The sequence below is a fragment of the Simochromis diagramma genome, unplaced genomic scaffold (assembly GCF_900408965.1).
Source record: "Simochromis diagramma unplaced genomic scaffold, fSimDia1.1 OVJJ01000669.1, whole genome shotgun sequence".
NCBI classification, from domain to species: Eukaryota; Metazoa; Chordata; class Actinopteri; order Cichliformes; family Cichlidae; genus Simochromis; species Simochromis diagramma.
This window is the reverse complement of record NW_024387458.1, coordinates 812,949-825,142: the sequence shown is the minus strand read 5'-3', so window position 1 is coordinate 825,142 and position 12,194 is coordinate 812,949. Positions and strand designations below refer to the sequence as shown.

Sequence of the window (12,194 nt, the reverse complement as noted above, 5' to 3'; positions counted from 1 at the left end):
TGCTCGGTTTCTTTTGTCTGAGAAAGAATCAGCAAACACCAGCGTTCACTCATCAAACGTCCGATTTAACAAACTAGCTGTCCGAGGGGCATTCGAGGCCGCGGTGGCTCACCTGTCCAGGTTTACCTGAGGGCTCGCAGGACAGACATGAACTCGGGTGGAAGAGAAACATTTTCACTGCCCTGCTTCTGCTCAGCTTTTATTTTGGTATTTCCTGTGAAACACTGGAGGGGCGTGATTGATCACTCTTCTTCTGTGGTATCTGTCCTCCGGGCTCACTCAGGATAAAGCAGTTTGTGATGACAGGTTTGCTCTGCTCGTCCTCAGAGTGTGAGGAAGCTCCCAGGATAAATGAGTCAGTCTGGTTTGTGAGATTCGTATCAGGACGATAAATAAATGAGACCGACCGCCCTGCGTGCAGCTTTGACCCAGAGTGGCAGCACTGCTGAGAGCTAAACATGGTCTTCTCTGTACACCACAGATTTCTGTTTATCCATCATGTTTCTGATTGGATGGCTGTAAATGGAAATAGAGCAAAACGTTTTTTATTGAAAGTGTTTATTTGTTTGATTTTTAGATGAAAAAATAAATATTTAGCTACTCGTTGGAGGCACAAACCGTAACGTGTAACCTGATCCAGCCCAGAAACAGGCGGAACGACAGTCAGACATCCGTGAGCGCTGTCCGGATCACAGTTAGAAACGGAAGCTGCTTCCTGTTTGAACCGGAAGCCAGAGCAGCTCTTGGTGCAACCCCCCGTGTAGTTCGGGTCTGTGGGTCGGATCAGACTAAACTCTCGGTTCTTTCCTCCGGGCCCTCTGTCCTCTGAGTAACCGCTGAGAGCGGCCCGAGGTCCCGCTGATGGTCGGCAGGGCTCCGCGGCCTGTCAGCCCGCAGGATGAGCTTCTCCGCCGGCCTGCACACACAGCTGGCCGCCGTCATGGAGTCCCTCGTCCACGCTGCAGTGGCGGAGCTGAAGAAGCTGGTGGAGGCCGGAGAGGAGCCTACTGTGCTGGCCAGAGAGAGGACGGAGAGCCGCGAGAGGATGGTGAGGAGCGGGGACTGCCTGGTGTGGCGGTGTAACTGGTGGCCCAGTGTAGCTGGTGTGGCGATGTAACTGGTGACCCAGTCTAACTGGTGTGATGGTGAAACTGGTGGCCCTGACTAACTGGTGTGTTGGTGTGACTGGTGGCCCAGGCTAACTGGTGTGATGGTGAAACTGGTGGCCCAGACTAACTGGTGTGTTGGTGTGACTGGTGACCCAGTCTAACTGGTGTGTTGGTGTGACTGGTGACCCAGACTAACTGGTGTGTTGGTGTGACTGGTGACCCAGTCTAACTGGTGTGTTGGTGTGACTGGTGGCCCAGGCTAACTGGTGTGATGGTGAGACTGGTGACCCAGTCTAACTGGTGTGTTGGTGTGACTGGTGGCCCAGACTAACTGGTGTGGTGGTGTGACTGGTGGCCCAGACTGTAGCTGGTGGTGGTTGTATAGTTTTGACCGTTGTCATGGTGACTGTGTGTGACCTCTGACCTCAGGTGCTGTTCGCCTCCATCATGGAGACTCTGGGGAACGAGGCTCTGGGGAAGATCCTCAACCTGCTGGATGAAGTCGGGCTGACGGCGGAGCCGCCGTCGGGCCGCGGCGCCCGGCGACTGCAGACGAGCGTACTCAACGTGCTCAGCAACGCCCATATAGGTAAGTATTGGCCCCGCCCAAAAACTCCACCCCCGAGCCTCAGTGACATCACCCTCACTGTGTTATGTTTGTGGCAGAGCTCGAGCACTCGTACGGACTCCGGCAGCAGGGCGGTGACTCAGCCACGCCCCCTAAGGTAAGCCTGCTGCTCTGGCTCACCTGTGCTGCGTTCACTGACCGTGACTGAGTGTATGTATATGTGTCCCTGCAGACCAGTTCGAAGGAGGAGGAGCAGGAGACGCCGCTGGTGCTGGCGGTCACCATTAAGGACGAGCACGGGAACATCAACCTGGGCGCAATCGCAGAGAGTGAGTGCTCGACCGCGACAGGAAGTACGCCCGCATGTGTGATGGTCTGATCAGCTGTGCTTATTCTCTCAGGAGCCGAGGTGGAGGCGGCCCCACCGGACGAGTCGGAGCGGCTGTTGTCCCCATCGACGGTGACGAGCCCGGCGGGCTTCGTGCTGGAGAGCGTCACCTGGAAGTACTTCACATGCACGGCGTGCGGGAAGTCCTTCTCATCTCAAAGCAACCTCAATACACACCTGCGTGTGCACACGGGAGAAAAGCCATTTTTGTGCAGCGTGTGCGGCCGCGCCTTCCGCCAGCGGCAGGGCATGCAGAGCCACATGCGCACGCACACGGGCGAGCGGCCCTTCGAGTGCCCGCAGTGCGGCAAACGCTTCTCCAAGCAGGGCCAACTGAAAGCGCACGCCGTCGTGCACACGGGCGAGAAGCCGCACGCCTGCGACCAGTGCGGCCGCCGCTTCAATCTGCCGCAGAACCTGCAGCGCCACAAGCGGACGCACGCAGGCGCCAAGATCTTCGTGTGCAAGGCATGCGGGAAGGGATTCACGCGCGCCGTCACGCTGCGCACGCACCAGCTGATCCATAGCGGCCAGAAGCCGTTCAGGTGTGAGCAGTGCCACAAAGCTTTCCGGCACGCCGTCAACCTCAGGAACCACCAGCGCACACACAGCGGCGCCCGCCCCTTCGCCTGCGACCTCTGCGGGAAAAGCTTCCGGCAGGCTGTGAACCTCAAGATCCACCGCCGCACGCACACGGGCGAGCGGCCCTTCTGCTGCCGCCAGTGCGGGAAGACGTTCAGCCAGCAGAGCAGCCTGATCTCGCACGGGCGCACGCACTCCGGCGAGAAGCCGTTTGCGTGCGGTGCCTGCGACAAGAAGTTCAACAACAGCAACAGCCTGAAGCTGCACACACGCGTGCACACGGGCGAGAAGCCGTATGCCTGCGACGTCTGCGGCAAGAGCTTCAGCCAGGGCAGCCACCTGCGCACGCACAAGCGCCACCTGCACGCCGGTGGGAAGCAGTACATCTGCGACCGCTGCGGCAAACGCTACGCCGACCAGCGCAACCTGAAGCTGCACAAGTGCGGCTACGCCTGAAGGGCGGGGCCTCTGATTTGGCAAACAGACTCTGGCTGTTCCTTACACTCTGATTGGTTGCAATCTGAGTCGATGGTTTCAGAGAGATGGACCGCAGACACCTGTGCAGGAGCACACCTGTCCACCTGCTGCCTTAATGGGACGGCGCGCCGCTTCGGCTTACGCATGACGTCATCACTGAGGTCACTGTGAACACTGATAATACTCAGACGTGAACTTTGATTTGAAAAGGTTTTGATGACATGAAGTGACCTTTCAAAATAAAAGAAAACGTTTATTTTTGTTCTGAAATGTTTGTTTATCATTTTTATAAAGTGACGTAAGAAGACAAACATCCTGCAGGACAGATCCATGAATAATAATAAAAATAATAATAATAATAATAATAATCAATAAAAAGTGTTGGTGATCAATCTGAGGAGCACGAGGTGAGTGACTGCAGCTTCCTGTTTCATCAGCAGGTGCAGCACACCTGTCAGCACATTCCTGAGGCCCATCCAGAATAAAGTATAAAAAGTTAATGAGAAAAATAATAATAATAATAATAATGGATTGGATTTATATAGCGCTTTTCTAGACACCCAAAGCGCTTTACAATGCCACTATTCATTCACTCTCACATTCGCACACTGGTGGAGGCAGCTACAGTTGTAGCCACAGCTGCCCTGGGGCAGACTGACAGAAGCCAGGCTGCCATATCGCGCCATCGGCCCCTCTGGCCAAAATAAATGTTAATACTTTAAAAGGTGGGGGCACGGTCACAGAAGGTGGTTTGGGTGTGATGTCAGCGAGCGCCGCACAGAACGCCGCCGTCCTGTGAATCGCAGGTGATCAGGCTGGTCCCTCACACCAGCACGCCTTCAAACACTCAAACTTTATTAGCACAGCAGCTGTTTCACACATCCACAGCTCCCTGATCCACCAAGTGTGTGTCTGATGTCAGGTTAGCCCTCCTTTATAAAGTCAGCTGTTGGTACAATAATCAATGTGATTGGTCAGCTGTTGGTGGCCCCGCCCCTTTATGTGATGGCCAGCTGAGCGCCACGTGAACCCGGGGGCAGAGAAACTGCACCCAGGTCAGTTTCACGCCCACAGCAGGAGTCTGATCTTTGATCCGTTTCTGGTCATTCACAAAGTGTATTTTAGTAAACTTCAGGTGTCAGCCTGCGGAGCAGGTGAAGGGTCATCCTCCAGCTGTTTGTTTTTTTTAACTTTATTTAACAAACAATGAGTATACAACATACGAACAGATGAAGTATACAAAACAACAAAATGAACACACAAAGCCAGGGGTAAATAGAAAAAAGTAACAATTATAAGAATACACGCAAAAATTCACATACACATATTGTTTTGAGCCTTTTTGTTGGTGGAGTCTGATATTGATTGTATGTATATTTCCACATCCTTAAAATAATGACAGAAATATGGTGTTTTGTTAGTAAACTTACATTTATGGATAAGAAATTTAGCTAAAAGTATTTATCATAAAAAAACATTTATCATTCTTCTTGGGGAACTTAAAGAAACAAAACATTTTCCCATCGTAAAGAAAACTCCCTTAAAATATGGACAATGACAAAACCCTCCAGCTGTTAGTCTACTGAATGCGCAGTCATCACGTGTTCCGTGTCACATGAACTACTCCACCTCAGGTCCTCAAGAACGTTTCAAGGTCCTGGAAGGTGCATAGAGAACACGTCCAGAAAGCATGGCAGGACCTCAGGGAGTCTGAATCCGAGGGAAAATAATCAGATTACATACACACACTTTTTCTCTTGAGTCTGTTTGAAGCAACATCGGTAAATCTCCCCGTGGAGGCCTCACGGAGAGCCGTGGGCCGTCTGAGGCGCGCTCCAGTCCAGCAGAAAAAACTGGTCCTGTCCTCCGGCCGCGGGGGGCGCTGTCCTCTCGTCACAGAAGGGCGGTTACTTTTCTGTTTCCGGGTTTTTGGAGAGCAACGTGTGGAGGCAACCCGCATCTCGGCACCAAAACACTCCGACACTCCGAACCAAAGTGACCGAGCGGGAACGACTGTAGTCCGGCCTGACACATCGGAGACACCGGAACGTCCTGCAGCCATGGGCCCGGTGAGTGAGAGGCTTAAATCCGCCGTTTAATGAACGGAGTCTGGTCTGAGAGAACAAACATGCTCAAAGCGTCTGTGTCCTCACAGCCCGAGTCCACAGAAAACCCACGATTTTAGAGTCAGACTTATTTTAAAACAGCTCCCGGGTGTTCAGAGGGATACCAGAGCCCCAAAATAACGGCGCATTGAACGGAGTGTGGTCCGAGCACACACGGTGATGGCGCCTCCATCAGAGCCCGCTGCTGCTTTACGCTTGACAACATCACAAACGGTCACGTGGAAGGACTCAGTGTCTGATGGTCTGCCCCGAGTCAGCCACTCTGTGTCCCACTCAGGAAAGAAACACACCTCATCATCCACCCAGCTACGTATCACATGTAGTGTCCTGTAGTACCAGGCAGTGTGAGGTAGTACTGTGTAGTATTTATTTATTTTATTTAGGACAGTGCATGTTAATGAACATAAATGTAAAAAAAAATTACATGAATGTAAACATGCCAGATTGTAGCCAAAGGCTAATTTCCATCTGTTGTCCTTAAACATAAAAAATAGACATAATAATTCATAAAAATTCATCATTCATTCATAATAAAAACTCCATCACCAAACTCACACATGCACACCATTCTGTTCCCAAATAAAACATTAAAACTATACAACTCATACATGATCACACACTTGATTTGTCCATAACCAGTTTTTAACCTTTGCCTTAAACAAACTGAGTGTCGAGCATTCTCTAATGGGCTGAGGAAGACTGTTCCACAGATGGCCACCCTGGACAGAAAGGACGTTCTGCCCAAATGCTGTCCGTCTGTGGGGTATAAACACGTCTCCTCGGATTGTAGCTCGAGTGGTCCTGTCTGAGCTTTCTTTATGCCTAATGAACTGCTTTAGTGGTGGTGGAGCAAGGGAGTGTAAGACGTTATATATTATACTCACTCTTTTAAGTTTCACTAAGTTATTGAAGTTCAGTAATTTATGTTTTTTAACACATGACAGTGGTGGTGGGAAGTCGGTTTTTGTCAAGTAGTTTTAAACGTCTTTTATAAATGTTTTCAATAGTTTTAAGTGTTGTTGGACAAGCAAGTGACCAGGACGTCAAACAGTAGTCCATATGAGAGATGATCACTGAGTAAAAATAAGTTTTTGCAACATTCATATTTAAATTATTACGTATATGATTAAAATTTCGATTATTAAATTTAAGTACCTGGGACTGAGGTAGTACCGTGTAGTGCGAGGTAGTATTGAGGCGGCAGAGCGTCTGAGCGCCACGCCCACAGTGAGTCCAGTAAATCAGCAGCTCGACGCTGAGTTTGTCTCTGATTGGTCGGTTTAGAGTCGGTCACACGGCGTCAGGTGTTCACAGGATCCAAGCCAGAGCCTGCATGGACCGTGACATCATTGCTGAACACCTCTCCTTCTTTCCTCTGACGCTCCGCAGCCTCGCTCGAAGAAGCGGCGGCCGACGTTTCGCCGCCTGCTGAAGACGAGCGGCGTGAAGCTGGAGAACAAGCTGAAGAACCGCCAGCTGAAGCAGCAGAACGTCGCCAAGAAGCAGCGCAAGGAGCAGAAAAGGCTGAGGCAGGCGGTGAAGGGCGCCGTCGGCGAAACGCCCCGCCCCCTGGAGACGTACAGGAAGAGACCAGGTGAGCGGCAAACGATCACGTGATTACTAACGTCTGCTGTAAACCAATCAGAGACCAGAACTGTCTGACCCTGCTCCTGCTCGTACAGAGGAGGAGGAGGAGGAGTTTCTGGAGAGCCTACCCACAGACATGATGGAGCAGGAAGACCTGCAGCAGATGACCGCCATGGCTCGCCAGGCGTCCTTCATCACCAGGGACCTGTCGTCATGGTAACTCCAACACACACACACACACACAAACCATATTTAGATACAGAAGCAGGTGTGATGCGCAGTGACTGAGGTGCGTTTGTGTGGTGCGGCGGGGCGTCCCAGCGGGCCGGTGCATGGCGGGAAGAAGCGGAAATCGGACGTAGCTCGCAGCTACGAGAAGGTTCCCAGGAAGATGGCGAGGACGGAGGAAAAGGAAGTGATCCACCTGCTGCCGATCAAAGACAAGACGGGCGTGATCCCACAGAGCGTCGAGAGGGGTACGGCGTGCTGCGTTGATCCCTGATCGATCTGATTGGTTCTGTGCGGCTGTGTCGAAACGTCTCCCTCTGTTCTTTCAGTGGTGGAGAAGCAGCCGGAGGAGGAGGAGCAGGGGGAGGAGCAGGAGGAGGAGCCTGATGACGTCGACACAGGTATGAAAAGCGATCAGAACTTTTGGAATAAGAATTAAACTCCGCAGGCACGGCGGGGTAAACGCCTCCGTGACGAGGCTGAGGCGTCCTCTCATCTGTCACGTGTCCTCCTTGCAGAGGCGGAGCCACCGAGCTGCCAGGAGATGACGCCGGCGCAGAGAGAGCGGCTCAGGAATCAGAAGCTTAACGAGAGGAAGCTGACCATCGCCGGCCTGGCGTCGGCCATCGTGTCGGACCCCATCGGCAGCGTAAGGCCGGGCGCCGCTCTGGGATCAGGCTCGTGGCGTGTATGTGTGTGTTTAACGCGACGTCGTGTGTGACAGATAAAGCGCGTGAAGGAGCTGCGGGGGATGCTGATGGAGGCCGACCCCAGCGTGGCGGTGACGGTCAGAAAGCTGGTGATGGTTTCTTTGATGGAGGTCTTCAAAGACATCGCCCCCACCTACAGGATCCGACCTCTGACCTCGGCGGAGAAGACCGCTAAGGTGCGTTTGTGAGTTTGTTTGTAGAGGAAGCGCCTGGCGGCAGGTCGCCACAGTCGCCACGTTTTAACCTGCTGCTTCTGCCGCTCGCCGTCTTCCAGGTGAAGAAGGAGACGCAGGTGCTCCGAGAGTTCGAGGAGGGTTTGGTGAGTCAGTACAAGTTCTACCTGGAGGACCTGGAGCAGACTGTCAAAGGTACTCCACCGTCACCGTAGCAACAGCCACACACTGACACCCGCACACCTCACGGCGCCCTGACCGCTCATCTCCGCCCACAGACTGGAAGCAGAAGAAGAAGAAGCGCAGTCAGGCGGTGGCGCTGCAGGCGTACGGCGGGCTGGCCGAGGTCGCCGTCCGCTGCCTGTGCGAGCTGCTCGTCGCTCTGCCTCACTTCAACTTCCACAACAACATTGTGGTCGTCCTGGCGCCGCTGATGAACGACTCCACCAAGAAGGTGAGTCTCATGGGCGCCGCAGCCCAGCCCAGCATTGTGCGACGCCTTCACGTGCTCTTTGTGTTTCAGGTGTCCGGCGTGTGCTGTGACGCGTTCAGGAAGCTCTTCCAGCAGGACAGAGCGGGCGGGGCCTCGCTGGCCACGGTGCGAGTTATCTCCGGCCTCGTGAAGAGCCTGAACTACAACGTCCGACCCGAGGTAACGAACGAAACGTATCCAGGCCACGCCCACCCCGAGAAGACTGTTGATAAATTATTAATCAGACGCTGTTAACTCCGCCCCCTCCAGCTGCTGCGGACGCTGCTGAGTCTGAGGATTAAAGAGGTGGAGATGAAGAAGGACATCGAGGCTGCGGCACCAAAGAAGAAGTTCATGACCAACAAGGAGAGGAAGAAGAACCTGTCGAGGATGCAGAGGAAGGTAAACCCTCGCACCGAGTCCTTATTGGTTGTTTCAGCGGTCGGCTCCGCCCCCGACAGCGCCGTTAACGAGGCCTCGTTCATTTTAAGGGCTGGAGCTGCAGCAGCAGACGAACAGTGAGAGAAACTCAGGCTTTAGAAACAGGAACACGTGTTCGTTCAAACGTTTGTGCCAGAAACATCAGCACAAAGAGATGATCTGCTCACGATCACAAGGTAAACAAAGGATCCAAATATGGGCGAAACGTGTAAAAGATATTTTTAATTTAAAATAAACTCCAAACATAATAATGTGAGAATAAGAGAATGTATCAATGAAAAGTTAATGTTACTGGGGCAAAATATAAAAAACAATTCTTACAATAACCTGAGGAAATATTAGCAAAGTAACAAAAACACGAGAAGAACATGTGAGTCAGAGTAAAATGTTTCTACATGCTCGTGCGAATTCACTGAAGTCTATGAGAATTAATATAAGAAGCATTAACAACTTCCTCTGTGATGAGCTGATGCTCAGGGATTTCTCAGTCCGTCCAGCAGGGGGCAGTGAGAGACACCAACCTGTGTGTGTGTGTGTGTGTGTGTGTGTGTGTGTGTGTGTGTGTAGTGGAAGAAGGCTGAGGAGAAGCTGGAGAAGGAGCTGCTGGAAGCCGAAGCCTCAGAGAGCAAAGACAAGAAGATCAAGCTGGTGAGTTGAAAGGTCACGAGCGTGTACGGTGAGAGGAAGGACACTCCTCCTCCTCCTCCTCACCCCTCTGCTCTTCCTCTCCAGCACACAGAGACGCTGAACATCGTCTTCCTCATTTACTTCAGGATTTTGAAGAAGGCTCAGAAATCAGTTCTTCTCCCTGCAGTTCTGGAGGGGCTCGCCAAGTACGCGCACACACACACACACACACACACACACACACACACACACAATCTGTAGTACTACTATAGTGCTGAATATGATGTCATTTCCTGTCAGTTTTGCTCACCTCATCAACCTGGAGTTCTTTGATGACCTGCTCAACGTGCTGCAGGACCTCATCCAAGCAGGAGTAAGTGTTCATATTTGACCCCGCCCCCTGCAGAGTCACCTGCTAGTTTGGTGTCACAAATAGTTCTTTATTTATTTTTGTTTCTTTATTTATACCTGCAGGATTTGTCCAATAAGGAGACGCTGCACTGCATCCAGACCGTCTTCACCATCCTGTCAGGACAAGGTCAGACTCTGTGTGTGTGCTCGTATATCTGACTTGTGAAGACCTTAGTCTGATAAAGACCTTTGAGGCCATTTTAAATATTTTTGTTATATGATCACAAGTCAGGACCTTCTTTGTGTATCAATGTCGAGACATTTGTGGGAAACACTGGGATGTTTATTTAAATAAGCTGCAATAACGAGTTGTTTTAAAGGTTCAGACTTGGATTGTAGTCCTGGGAATATGTAAGGGTCCCCTCCCAGTGACATAGACAAACATATGTGTTCGTGTTAGGCTCACAGAGGCACATGTGCTCAGCAATAGCACTGGCTACAGTTTATTCTCACTGAGATAGACCAATAAATTATTTTTAAAACTCTTTGAAAAGTCAGGTGTGTTTCCTGCATATGATGTCACTTCCTGTTGAGTTTCCTGGATCAATAAAGTTTGTTTGTGTATCAGGTGACGTCCTGAACATCGACCCGCTCAACTTTTACTCCCAGTTATATAAACTGCTGCCCAGGCTCCACGCAGGTCAGTTAGCCTCACTTTGAACCAGCAGTATGACGTCACACGTCACATGATTGTTTTAACAGCCACGCTTTGAATCCCTCAGGGGCGCCCAATGATGACGCCATCATTGTACTGCGGTGTCTGGACGCAATGCTGACCCGCCGCAGGAAGCAGGTGACCCTACAGAGGGCGATGGCGTTTGTCAAAAGGCTGAGCACGATCAGTCTGCACGTAATGCCCAACGCCAGCGTGGGAATTCTTGCCGCCAACCGAGCCACGATGCATGTGAGTCTGAACGTGTGTGTTGACATCCTGTCTTCCTCCCCTCGTCCCCAACTGCCGACCCTCCCTGAGCAGAACTCCTCCCCGCCCCAGTCCCACTGTCGGCAGAGTGCTTACTCATCGATCATGATTTCAGGGGTTTTCTTTGTGTTAGTGGACGCTCCTACGCTCTTTACGTTACAGCATGAAGCACCTCGACGTGACTGTCGTGATTTGTTGCTATATAAAATTCTGATTCAGTCACTTGAAAAGAGGTGCGGTTACCTAACAGCTGCTCAGTAATTCAAGTAGTTGTACAGGTAGAAGTTTAACGTGTGTGTGTGTGTGTGTGTGTGTGTGTGTGTGTGTGTGTGTGTGTGTGTGTGTGTCTTTCTCAGTCCTTCCCAAAGTGTGACTTCCTGCTGGACAACGAGATTCAGGGCAGTGGGTTCTACCTGCCGGAGCTCGACGAACCTGAACACTGCAACGCTCAGAACACAGCACTGTGGGAGCTACACACACTGCAGGTACACACACACACTGCAGACACACACACACAGGTATGCAGGTGCACACATGGCCCCACGTGTTTCTGAATGTAGCTGCGCGGTGTTTGTGCTCTTTCAGAGACATTACCACCCGGTCGTGCGGTGGTTTGCAGTCCACCTGAGTCAGGGCGCTCCCTCTGAAGGCTCAGCAGCGCTCAGTGTGGAGCTGAGTCGCAGGTACACACACACACACACACACACACACATCACCTGTGTTTAATCAGAAAGCTCGGCCTGTGTGAGGATCAGTGAAAACGGTGTACTGCTCCTTTAAAAGTTTAGTTTTTCTGAAGTGTGAACGTTGCCCCCTGCAGGTCATCTGTGGAGCTGTTTGACGACTACAGCATCAAAGATATGACCTTTAACCCCCCTGTAGCATCACCAAGCCTCAAGAAGAAGGTTTGAAAGTCAAACTAAAATATTTTAAAGTTTAGTGAGTCATGTGACTGATTGATGACCGACTATCGCTTTGCTTTGTGTCAGGATCATTTTGTGGTCGGAGCGACGCTGCTTGACGCCGAGTTGCAGAGAAGACTCGAGTGCGCCCTGACCGCCGCCGAGGACACACAGCTGGACTTTACTGCAGCGCACACACACAAAACCACCCAGCACTGACACACACACACACATAAAATAAAACATTTTATGGCCATCAGGAGAGGAAGTACAGCTGCAACCTGATAGGCAGACCTTCAAAATAAAAGCCCAAAGTGTCTTCAGGGTGGAGTTGGACTGTTTTCATCATGTTGATGTGAAGAGTTGTGATGTTGGGCAACCCGGTGAGTCGATGCGGAGTGCCCAGTTTGAGTGCCATGACTGTGCTGTTTAAATGTCAGATATTAAAAATAAAGACCAGAAAAACTCTTC

General features: G+C 51.4%; 2 protein-coding genes across 3 annotated transcripts; both read left to right on the top strand.

Moving 5' to 3' along the window:
• The first annotated feature begins 107 nt into the window (after window positions 1–107).
• si:ch211-207i20.2 (uncharacterized protein LOC568537 homolog) lies at window positions 108–3,394 on the top strand. The gene is made up of 5 exons (XM_040014086.1): window positions 108–1,048; window positions 1,539–1,698; window positions 1,776–1,834; window positions 1,910–2,006; window positions 2,079–3,394. Exons 1-5 carry the CDS (start codon window positions 899–901, stop codon window positions 3,101–3,103), a joined length of 1,491 nt encoding a protein of 496 aa, XP_039870020.1. The 5' UTR covers window positions 108–898; the 3' UTR covers window positions 3,104–3,394.
• Window positions 3,395–4,788: 1,394 nt separating this feature from the next.
• On the top strand, window positions 4,789–12,193 carry noc3l (NOC3-like DNA replication regulator). Of its 2 annotated transcripts, none has more exons than XM_040014062.1 (21): window positions 4,789–5,193; window positions 6,640–6,844; window positions 6,933–7,053; window positions 7,159–7,313; window positions 7,395–7,466; window positions 7,584–7,714; window positions 7,790–7,951; window positions 8,050–8,143; window positions 8,227–8,402; window positions 8,472–8,600; window positions 8,691–8,822; window positions 9,429–9,509; window positions 9,594–9,694; window positions 9,789–9,861; window positions 9,963–10,026; window positions 10,468–10,539; window positions 10,622–10,803; window positions 11,178–11,306; window positions 11,407–11,504; window positions 11,642–11,726; window positions 11,811–12,193. In XM_040014062.1, the coding sequence occupies exons 1-21, from the start codon at window positions 5,185–5,187 to the stop codon at window positions 11,940–11,942; spliced, it is 2,403 nt and encodes an 800-aa protein (XP_039869996.1). In that variant the 5' UTR covers window positions 4,789–5,184; the 3' UTR covers window positions 11,943–12,193. The 2 variants fall into 2 exon arrangements, with proteins under 2 accessions (XP_039869996.1, XP_039869995.1); XM_040014061.1 differs by having other exon boundaries at window positions 4,790–5,193; window positions 6,640–6,849; window positions 6,932–7,053.
• The last annotated feature ends 1 nt before the right edge of the window (window position 12,194 follows it).

Coding starts and splice junctions, on each gene's coding strand:
- si:ch211-207i20.2 (XM_040014086.1), top strand. CDS start 899: ATGAGCTTCTCCGCCGGCCTGCACACACAGCTGGCCGCCGTCATGGAG. Junction 1,049..1,538: donor CGGAGAGCCGCGAGAGGATG/GTGAGGAGCGGG, acceptor CTCTGACCTCAG/GTGCTGTTCGCCTCCATCAT. Junction 1,835..1,909: donor ACTCAGCCACGCCCCCTAAG/GTAAGCCTGCTG, acceptor GTGTCCCTGCAG/ACCAGTTCGAAGGAGGAGGA.
- noc3l (XM_040014061.1), top strand. Junction 7,314..7,394: donor CCCACAGAGCGTCGAGAGGG/GTACGGCGTGCT, acceptor CTGTTCTTTCAG/TGGTGGAGAAGCAGCCGGAG. Junction 7,715..7,789: donor TGTCGGACCCCATCGGCAGC/GTAAGGCCGGGC, acceptor CGTGTGTGACAG/ATAAAGCGCGTGAAGGAGCT.